This window comes from Arachis stenosperma, chromosome 1 (assembly GCF_014773155.1).
Source record: "Arachis stenosperma cultivar V10309 chromosome 1, arast.V10309.gnm1.PFL2, whole genome shotgun sequence".
In the NCBI taxonomy this organism is placed as follows: domain Eukaryota; kingdom Viridiplantae; phylum Streptophyta; class Magnoliopsida; order Fabales; family Fabaceae; genus Arachis; species Arachis stenosperma.
In genome coordinates this window covers 11,343,147-11,354,991 of record NC_080377.1, presented here as the reverse complement: position 1 = coordinate 11,354,991, position 11,845 = coordinate 11,343,147, and the positions used below count along the sequence as shown (strand labels likewise).

The window sequence follows — 11,845 nt, the reverse complement described above, 5'->3', positions numbered from 1 at the left end:
CTCCCCAACCACTTCTTCTTCCTCACTAGAGACTGTAAATCATGTTGCTTGTATGCGAAGTTTGTATTCGTAGGTTTTGATGAATGACAAACCAACAAACGACATGAAAGGACAAAACAACAAACATCTTAAATGAACAAACATGAAGAGTTGAAAGCAAACACAACAACAACAAGAAACTCAAGTCCACAACTTTTGAAGACATGTATAGAGTCTTAGGACTTAGGTAACTTCTTGTTAAGAACCAAATGTTAAATCTCTCAACACACACTCACAAAATGTTTTGATGATTCAATGCTAGCCAAAAGGTTTTAAAAACTTGTTTTCAAAGGTACAAAAGCATAGGAATTGACTCCAACAAGTTTGAGATCAATCTTAAGCATTTTAAAGTGTTTTTAAACCATTCTTTGAGGTTTGCATCGATGCACACTTATCTTGCATCGATGCAAAGCATGCAACGACTTGTTGCATCGATGCAAAGATGCTTGCATCGATGCAACCTAGCTGAAAATTCAAATTTCAGCATCAAAGGCATATTTGCATCGATGCAAAGTGTTATGCATCGATGCAAATAATTCAAAAACATAAAAAACGGCTAGTTTTGACATAAATGCTCCATCCCATTAATTCCCCAACGTTTCTAAGGTTTGGGAAATCTATAAATGGATGGATTGAAGCCTTATTTCATAAGTTTTTCATTTTAGAAAGCTATCTCGTTCATATTTCTTCCTTCTACACATTTTTAAGTGATATAATACACTTTTTGAGAGAATATATCATTTGGTTCAATAGTGCTAAACTTGTAATCATACACTCTTCTAGAGAGTACTCATTTCATCTCAACAATTCTCTGAGAATTGTTTTCTTGTACACCTTGTAAATTGGAGTGTGATCTCCAAGGTTGAGTCAAGAGTTATAAACACTATAGTCGGTGAGGATACCAAAGAGGTATACTAAGTACTCAAGGCAAATCTTAGAGAAGGTATCTCTAAGTGGAGTGGGTTAGTATACGAGTGGTGATCATATACCGTGAGGTGTTAGAAACTAAGGACTCGGATTGTAAAAGGTTTTGCGCGAGCACCTTGAAGCTTGGCAATAGTGGAACTTCTCAATTGCGATTGAGAAAGAAAGTGGACGTAGGACAAGGATTGTGCCGAACCACTCTAAATAGCGTTTGCATCTCTCCAAACTCATCTCTTCAATATTATTGTCTTTTACCTTTAAGCAAATAAATTGTGATCGTAAAGTAGCTTCGTAAGTACTTAAGGAGTGGCTTAAGTCCGATTGGTGAAAAGCTTGATCAATTTATTTGAGTTGGTGTCTATTGGAAAGTAAAAGCTCCTTATAAATGCTTAGCAATTGAGTTAAGCTCTTGGAAAAATACTAGTACAATAACGCTTTTGTATATTGTCTTTAACTTTCGCAAAAAGATTCATTGTTGTTGCATTACTCAATTCACCCCCCCTCTTGAGTAATTGTGCATAGGTTCTACAGAGACATCATCAGCAGCAGGCCTATATGGTTCGTCCTCTACATTGTCATAATTGTCATGGGAGTCTGAAGATTCTTCCTCACTAGACAAGCTAACAAACACAGTTTCAGGATCCTTTCCCTTAACAGATGTTCTTCCAAAGGTTCCAGTTGCAGCTGATCTTGTTAAAGGCCTCCTAGCATGTAATGCTGTATTCTTTACTTTTTGAGGGCCTTTCTTTGGTATATCAGACCTCCTTGATTTTTGTGATGCTGATCTTGTTACAGGTTTTGAAGTGGGCTGGGCCGTTGACTTTGGTGGTGGGTTGGGCTTGGTAGTAGGAGCAGCAGTGGACTGGTCCATTCTTTTTGGTCGTGGGTTGGGCTGAGAAGTAGTAGCAACTGTGGGTTTGGCCATTGTTTTTGGTGGTGGGGTGGACTTAACAGTGGGAGCAGCAGCTGTGGGTGCTGCCATTTTTTTGGGTGGTGATTTGGAATGACTAACAGAAGCTGCAGTAGTGTGACTCTTATGCTTTGGTCCTGAAATACCTTTACCAGTATGCATAGTTGGGGGGATTGTTGTTGGAGTAGGAATTGTGGTGTTTGTTGGTTCTGAGGTTGGAATTGGTGGTGATGTGGTGGATATTGTATTGGCTATGACATTGATGCTGGGGTATGTATGTGGAATAGGGTCTGGTAGTACTATTAACTCCTTGCTTTTGGATGATGGTAGTCCTGTTTTCTCATCAAACACAGGTTCAGAGACCCCATGTTCATAATACACATGGACAATTCCCTTGTTGGTCTGAGCAGCATAACACATCTCCATGAGCTCTTTGTCATGTGTCAAAGCTCTAAGACTACTTTGCAATGGCCTATTAGGCACCAGCCACCAACAGTGAGTCACATTGTCATACCCAAGTGTCTTATAGTAGTCTCGGAGAAAAAATACATCCACCGTGTCTACGTCAACTCTCGGTAACTCATATATCTGTCCACCACTGTAATTCACAATTCCATCATGCTCTGTGACGAATAACCCTCCATGGTGAAATATGATGGTAATCCAAGGATCTCCCATCTGCAATTTAAAAACAAAATTTCATGATCAACATTATCATCTTCAACCATATTAACAAGTTGGAAACCACATTAACTGTAAATGCAGCAAAGCATAAAAGATAAGAAATAGCATTTCTTCATGACAAACACCCCTCATACAGTCAACACTTTCATTAGCCTAACCACTCAGAAAACTAGTTGCGATCAAACCCTAGGTAAATATTGCGAAACACAAACATGCATACCCACATATAACACTTCAAAAAATCGTTTCTAACTACTGAAGAGATTAAACTAACATTCTTAACAAAAAATAGAGCATTCCTTATATCACATTATATTTTTTCTTTTTTCCTTACCTTTTTCAGAGAGACAAGCCTTTGATACAGTCTTTGTTTGAGTCAGATGACGATATCCGATACTATATAGCAGTCATACTCCATTGAAATCGCAACAGTTACCAGAATCCACCCACCGCCATTGATGAGTGAAGATGAGGAGGGGTTTGTGTTGTATTTTGAGGGAGGGAAGAGAATGCGTTACGTTAACGTTTGATGAAGGAGTCTTCAAAACCAACTTTTGGAGTGAAACGACGTCGTTTTTGGCCATTTACGCGCCAGCATCAAAACTACGTCGTTTTAGCATTGCCCGCGTGTCACCAAATTAGCCACATCAGCTTTCCGATCACGCCACCTGGAGGAAATGTGCCGGAAGGACAATACTGAGTCCCGACGTCTAACTTCAGGTACCAATTTGGGTAATTAAAAAGTTTAGGGACTACTATGAAGCACGAGTGTAACTTCAAGGACCACTCTGAGGCTTAGCTCTATCTTATTTACAGTGTAAATGAGATAAATAAATGCGATGTAAATTGGTAAATACGTTACAACTTACATATGTCGGTAATTAAAATAATTAAATTATTTATTTACGAAAATTCCTGCTATTAAAGTCAGTCACTAATATAAAATACATGTTGAAATACAAATACATACTGAAAATAAATTAAACCACATATATGTTTATAGTCTATTTGTTAAATTTACTGGTACTCAAATTTCTATCTTTCTAGTCTATGTTGACGATATTGTTCTCACTGGTAATTTCATTTCTGAACTTGCTGCCATTAAATCTATTTTGCACCAACACTTTAGAATAAAAGACTTGGGTCCATTAAAATATTTATTAGGTATTGAGGTTGCTTAATCAGCAAAGGGAATTTGCTTATCTCTTAGAAAATATTGTCTTAATCTTTTGGAAGATTTTGGTTTATTAGGTGCTAAACCTACCTCTGTTTCAATGGATAGTATTACAAGATTATATCAAGATAAAAGTCTCCTACTATCTGACCCTTTTGTATATCGCCATTTGGTTGGGCGTCTTATCTATCTAACCACTACTCGACCAGACATCATGTATGTCACTCAATAATTAAGTCAATTTATGGCATTTCCTACTAAATTTCATCTTCAAGCTGCTAAGCATGTGTTACGATATTTGAAAACTAGCCTTGACAAGGGACTTTTTTTCTTTTCAAGATAATCAGAAATTCAGCTTCTCGGCTTCAGTGACTCTGATTGGGCTGGATGTCCTGACATTAATAGGCTATTGTTTCTTCTTAGGCAGTTCTTTAGTCTCTTAGAAGACCAAGAAACAAATTACAGTTGCCCGCTCAACCACTGAAAGTAGAATATCGTGCACTTGCCAACACAACTTGTGAACTTCAATGGATACTAAATGTGTTACAATTTTTACGCATCTCTCCTATCTGTCCACCAGTTTTATACTGTAATAATCAGAGTGTTCTTCATATTGCTGCTAACCCGGTTTTTCATTAACGAGAGGTTGATTACCACTTGGTTCGACAAAAAATTCAAGTTGGAGTGATGAAACTTTTCCCATTCCCTTTTCTGGGCAGCTAGCTGACATTTCACCAAACTTTTATCTTCTCAACCCTTCTATCTTAATACTTGTGTTCTTGACCTCTTTTATCCTCCCGCTTGGGGGCGTATTAAACCACTCTTCCATCTTAACCCACAAATTTTGTCCAACAAAATACATAAATTCAGTTACAATTTTAGTGCTTATTTGGGCGCCATTATTTTGATAAAATAAGATCGTTTTCAACGAAGAAAGATCTTTTTTTATTTTTTAATGTGTTTGACAAATTTCTAGAAGTAAAAGTAAAAATCACTAGAAAAATCAGAAAAATATCTTTTTTGAGAAGCTGTAATTTATATATTTTTTTAACAGATCTTTTTTCCTTAAAAAAAAGATGTTTTCATGTAATAAATAAATAAAAAGTACTTTTATATTGTTATACCTAAACATAATTGATAGATAAAAAGATCTTTTTACATAAGATACCCAAACATAAAATTACTTTTACTTTTTTATAAGATCTCTTAAAAAAAATAACTCGAAAAAAATCTTTTCTTAAAAGCTCACCAAAACAAGCCCTTAGTCTTTATTATCTTATCTTATCTTATCTTTGTACTTGTTTGGGTGCCATTATTTTGATAATTTTTTTCAATAAAAAATATATTTTTTATTTTTTAGTGTGTTTGGCAAATTTCTAGTAATAAAAATAAAAACACTAGAAAAATAAAAAAAAAACATCTTTTTGAAAAAGTTATAATTTATATTTTTTTAAAAGATATTTTTTCTTAAAAAAATATTTTTCATATAATAAATAAACAAAAAGTACTTTTATCTTATTTTACTCAAATATAGTGCTTGTTTGTGTCCTATTATTTTAATAAAAAAAATCTTTTTTCAATGAAATTTTTTTTTTTATTTTTTAGCATATTTGGTAAATTTCTAGTAGTAAAAATAAAAACACTAGAAAAATAAAAAAATAATTTTTTTGAGAAGTTATAATTTGCATTTTTTTTAAAGATCTTTTTTCTTAAAAAAAAGATATTTTTATATAATAAATAAACAAAAAAGTATTTTTATATTATTATACCAAAACATAATTAATAGATAAAAAGATTTTTTTTGCATGAAATATCCAAACATAAAATTACTTTTACTTTTGCATAAGATCTTTTAAAAAAAGATAACTCGAAAAAAGATTTTTTCTTAGAAGATTTTTTTACATGAAATATCCAAACATAAAATCACTTTTATTTTTATTTTTGTAAAATATCTTTTAAAAAAATATCATTTTAAAAAAAAAATCTTTTTAAAAAATAATACCCAAATATACCTTTTATACGATCTTTCTATCTTATCTTATCTTTATCTTTATCTTTATCTTTATCTTTATCTTTATCCTTAACAGACAATAGTCTAAATAAACTTAATTTTATCATCAATTTAATCAATTAAACAATCAACACAATTTCTTCATCTTCTCTTTTCTTTTTCTATTCTTTAACAAATGAGTAAACTACCATTTGTAACCACGAAAGTTGAAAACGCTAACATATCTACCCATAGAAAAAAGAAATTTTCATTTGTACCCATAAAAAATTATTTTTACAGGCAAAATTATCCAAACACTAAAAAATTACCTAAAATTCCTAAAGTACCCTCATCTTCACCACCACACCACCTCCTTCACCCAATCACCTTTCTAACCCCAGCCACCACCCCTCTTTCTCTTTCTAATCTCAAATCCCACCACCCAACACATTCTTTTATCTCTCTGTAAAGCTTTTCTTGGACTTCCGGATTCGCAATCAGCTGCGCTATCCCCCATTCCACCGCCATCGCCGTCGTGTCCTTTCCCCCGTCCAGGAACTTTGAGCAGAGGGAAACCAATTCATCATTTAAAGGACCAGATTTTCTCCCTTCAACCTTCAGATCGAACAGTGTGTCAAGGTATGAGAAAGCTGTTGCGATTTCGTCGGAACCTGGATTCTCTATAGCTTTTCTTCTCTGTTCAATCAACGGTACAATGAAATCCACCTGTTCCTTTCGAACTTGCAACACTCTTTTCCTCTGTTTCGAGAAGAAAGGACTCAGGATCGGAAGTTAATCATTGAGTCTTGGATTCAGAGTTATGAGAACGTTCTTCATCACTTGATCTATTTTCTCCATCTTGTGTTCTTCCATGTTGAGGCCAAAACACATTGCAACGAGGATACAGAACGTCGCGAACCTCGCGTCTTTGTGGATGAAGACAACGCCATTGTTGTTCTCTGCTTCATTTTTGAGGTGGTTGATGAGCTTCTCCATGGCCTTGTCCCTCACGGTACGGAACTCCCTCAGCCTGGTGGAGCTCAACATGTTCTGAACCACGTTCCGCTGCAAAGACTTCCAAACCGGTCTGTAAACGGTGGCGTTAATGGTGAACTTGTTAGAGCTGAAGATAGTCCTGGTAGGATATCTCATCAATGTGGGATTGGAGATTAGAAAGGGAAAGAGGGGTGGTGGCTGGGTGAAGAGGGTTAGGGTTAGAAAGGTGATTAGGTGAAGGAGGTGGTGTGGTGGTGAAGATGAGGGTAATTTAGGGATTTTAGATAATTTTTAAGTATTTGGATAATTTTACCTGTAAAAATAATTTTTTATGGGTACAAATGGTAATTTCTTTTTTCTATGGGTAGATATGTCGGCGCTTTTAACTTTCGTGGGTACAAATTAGGGGTGGCAAAGCGGGCCGGCCCGCCCTAACCCGCCCCACCCCGCCTAGGCCCGCCTCATAAACGGGGCGGACCGGCCCGCTCCGCCAACTAAAATGGGTTCAAAATGCTAGCCCGCCCCGCTTTACGGTGGATTGGCGGGTTGGCGGGCTAGCCCGCTTGACTCTTTTTTTTTTGAAAAATAAAATTCATTAAAATTAACCAAAAAATAATAATTAAAAAATAAAATACAAATAAAAAATAGTCAAATTATAATATAATTTGTTTACTATTTTTTTTTAAATTTTTAACTTCAATAAATTGTTCAAAATAATATTTGTCAATAAAATCATCTTTATTTTAAAAAATAAGTCACATAATTTGAGCATATATACGAAATTGTAAAATAAAATAAATAAAGTTAATAACTAAAAGAAGAATAAAAAAAAATGAAAAAAAAGTGTTTAAAAATTCTATAATTATTAATTTTATAATAGTAACCACTATTTTATTTAATAAAAAAAAGAAAAATATAAAGTTTCGGCCCGGCGGACCGGCCCGCCCCACTCCGCCAAAATCCGCCAATTTGGCGGTGTGGATTTGACGGATTTTTTTAATGTGACGGGCTCGAAATCCTAGTCCGACCCGCATTTTTTAGCGGGTTTTGCGGATCGGCCCAGCGGGCTCGACCCGTTTTGCCATCTCTGATACAAATGGTAGTTTACTCTTAACAAATTTATTAAATACTTTGCCCACAGCGTGACTACCGAGTACCGAGTAATGAACAAAAAAAGAAAAACCCGAGAAACTTCTACGGTTCTTCAATGGAGGCGCAAAGGCCAACCGAACTGGCTGGAGCTGCCGCGAGACGTGTTGTCCGCGATATTTGTGAAGGTAGGTGCGATCGAGGTGCTGAGGAACGTTCGGAGAGTCTGTTCGGAGTGGCGCAATCTCTCCGAGGACCCTATCATCTGGCACACCATCGACATGCATCACAGAGACGGTATCGCCTACTGCTCCGATAACATCCTCGACGCCATGTGCCGCCGTGCAATCGACCTCAGTTCCGGCCAATTAACCGACATCACCGTCGACAATTTCGCCACTGACTCTCTTCTCAAGTACATCACCGATTCGTAAGTTTTTTTTCTTTCCTTTTTAGGTTAAGTTTTCGTTTGGCTTTCTTTGTTTTCGGCTTCGAATTTCAATGTGAGTATCAATTTTGGTGATCATTAGGGTTTCTGTTAAGGTGGAAACTCAGCTGCTGTCAAACTCAGGTGAAGTTGGTAACTTGGGAACTGAGAGCGATTAAATGATGGTGGAAAATCAGGTTCACTCAATTTCATGTGAAGTTGATAGCTGAGAGCCTTTAGATGAAAATATCGTCAAATCAGTCAAATTATCTAATTGTTCTCAACTATCAACTTCATGTGAAGTCGAAAATACATGAGTTTTCACCTTAAATGATTTTATTGATTTGATTAAATTTTTACCTAAATTTCGACTTTCTGTCAAGTATAAGGTTGCGATTGTTTATATGCACCGAATCACAAAATCATGTTATTGAGACATGCACACCGAAGGACACCCAAGTTATTTTTTTTCTTTTACTCTCATATCAATTTTTTAAAATTATATTTTTATGGATTTTTTTTTTATAATTTATTCGATCTTATATTTAATTTATCAACAAATAAAATACAAAGAAAATACTAGTTTCTCTGTATTTTATGTCCTGTTCTCTACCATATCTTATTCTGTTTTCAAAACTAAATGCAGCCTAAGGTACTAAGCGGATTATTTATTTCAGAATAATAAAATATCGAAGTGTTATTAGCTTCCTAACAAGCAAGATGAACTTGATTTATTTTGAGTTTTGCTAATTGTCAATTTTTAGATTTTACCCTCAATAAAGTTTCAGAATGAAATACTCTTGGTAATCATAGTTCTCATCTTTGAGAGCCAAGTGGTATGTTTATGTTGAAATCATGTTTCTTGTGGCCTAGGACTGAGTTTATGTTGAAATACTCTGGTATTTGTTGATTATTGAAGGCATCTGGATAGTGTAGCTTCAAGTTTTAGTAGAGATTGGAATTAAAGCTACCTCCCCATGGAAATTGATTGTATTCAAATGTGTTGTATTTCTGTCTTTCCTGCTGTTTGATTTGTTTGAATCCAACGAGGATGTCTTCGTATTAATGTTCTGTTAACACTATTAAGGATAAAACTATAAAAGTCATATGCTGATAATGAATTTGTTTATAATTTTTTATTTTACTTTATATTTTTTAATACCAAACTTGAAATATCAAGAATATTTTTTCTTATATCATGTTTTAAAAGTAATCAGTTCTCTCCTATGCTCATGTTCTTGACTTTCATAATTTGTGTAAAACTCACAAAAAAAGATGTATGAAGTAAATTATGCTTCAAATAATACAAGTAAATAGTAATAGAGAGAGCATTGAAATGGGTACAATAGAGTACTCAGTGTTCTAGCAGGTACAGTTACAGTGCATGTAGTTTTTGGTGCTTCTGTTTGAAATTAAAATAATCATATGTTGTATACAGATACCCAAGTTCATATTTTCATTAGCATCTCTGTTTTTTTAACTATATCTTCCGTTGTTGTTGTCTTTCCATTTACAGCACAAGTAATCTACGACGTCTACGCCTTATACTATGCTATGATATAACAGATATGGGATTGGCTTTAGTTGCACAAAAGCTACCTCAGTTGGAAGAACTTGACATATCAATCAGCCATTTATCCGAGTATCCTCTAGAAACTATTGGCCAGAACTGCCCCCAGTTAAGAACATTGAAATTTAATATAGAATGCCACAGAACTCCGCACATCGAGTCCAATAAGGTTGCATTTGCCATTGCGGAAACAATGCCTGCATTACACCATCTACAGCTTGTTGGAAACAAGTTGACCAATGATGGCTTACTTGCCATTCTTGATGGGTGTCCCAATCTTGAATCTCTCGACTTACGACAGTGTTTCAATTTGAAGTTAGAAGGAAAATTGGAGAGGAGATGTGCTGAACAGATCAAAGATTTTCGGCGTCCATGTGATCCCATTGATGATTATCCATTTGGAGGTGAAGATGTTAAATTAGAGTTTGCAACGAAGGAGTTTGTGAATGCTTTAAAATTTTTCACATATGATATGATTCAATTTTGATCGTAATGTTTGAAATAATATCAATTTTATTCTTAAGGTAAAATTTTGATAGTCAACAGTTAGTCAAAATTATTTTTTTTCCAAATTTAACCCCTCATTCTTCTAACCCTAACTCATCACTCCAAACCTAACCCCTCCAACCCTTCACCTCAACCCCCCTCCCTCTTCATTAAATCAACACTATCCATTCCCGCCTCCTTTCTTCTCACCGATTCTCACTTGTTCCTTCTCACCACCCCGCCTCCGTCACCGTCGCCCTCATCATTGCCGCGCCTCTTCCCTTCCAACTGCCACCACTCACCGTTATTGTCATCCCCATCACCATTGGAGGTTGGAGAGAGGCATGTGGGGCTCAAAGAGGGCAGCGAACATAAAGCGAGGATGAAGGTGGGGAGACGCTTGCGAAGGTCGAAGTGGCCGGGGATTATGGTAGTGGCGGTAGGACTCGCGCTCTGCGATGGAGGAGTTGCGGTGGCAGAGTATATCAGTCGCCATCACCGCTGCTCCGGAGAGGTTTGGAGTGATGAGTTAGGATTAGGGTTAGATGAATGAGGGTTAAAATTGGAAAAAAGAATTTTGACTAATTGTTGACAATAAAAATTTATTATAGGAATAAAATTGAAATGATTTCAAAGTTAAAGATAAAATTGAATCAAATTACACATCGAGAATAATTTTAAAAATGTTAGAGGCAAAAATTATATTTTATTTTAAAAATAATTATTTTTATATTATTCGAGTGAATAATCATTTAAACAGATAGTTATAATTGGATAATTATGTAAAATATTTTATGTGTTATATTATTAATGTATTAATATTAAACTCATAAATTTCCATTTGTATTATAGTAAAAGAATAGGTATTGTTTCAAAATTTAATATTACAAATTCATCTAATGCTATCCTGTAATCGCTTTTTAATTTTCATATTGGAGATGAAATATGTGTTTGGATTTCAGTTTGTAAATGGAAATTTACATAAAATTAATTTCGTAAATTTGAATTTGATGAAAAGTTAGTTTGTGTTAAAATAATTTATGTTTGGTAATTTTTATATTAAAATATATTATAATAAAGTAAATATTGTTTGGATTATATTATTTAAAATTATTTCTAAATAAAAAATTATTAAAATAGACATTAATTTAAAAATTGGATCAATTTGGGCATTTTAATCAAATTTGGAACACAAACTTGAGTTGAATTCATTGTCTGCCCACGTCAGCGTGGCACTTAACTGTACATCTCAGTACCGTTAAAATGTCTAGTAACTTTTGTACTAACGAAAATTTACGATTATGAGAGTGAGAGATTTATTTGGTCATTTTAAAAAGTGAAGGACTAATATGAAGCGAGTTGGAAATTTTAAGGACCATTTTAGACATTATCTCATTATACTTATAACATGTTCAATTTGTTATACATTTTTATATTATTTAGTATTATTATTATTTAATAAATATTTTATATTCAAAATGTTATTTATTTATTTATTTTAACTAACCTATAATTTTATTTCTATTATTATGTTATTATTAGTTTTTACTTTTTAA

General features: G+C 34.4%; 1 protein-coding gene across 1 annotated transcript; it reads left to right on the top strand.

The window, feature by feature from the left end:
* The first annotated feature begins 7,863 nt into the window (after positions 1 to 7,863).
* Positions 7,864 to 10,296, top strand: LOC130944725 (putative F-box/LRR-repeat protein 23). The gene is made up of 2 exons (XM_057873214.1): positions 7,864 to 8,236; positions 9,750 to 10,296. The coding sequence occupies exons 1-2, from the start codon at positions 7,881 to 7,883 to the stop codon at positions 10,288 to 10,290; spliced, it is 897 nt and encodes a 298-aa protein (XP_057729197.1). The 5' UTR covers positions 7,864 to 7,880; the 3' UTR covers positions 10,291 to 10,296.
* Positions 10,297 to 11,845: the final 1,549 nt, after the last annotated feature.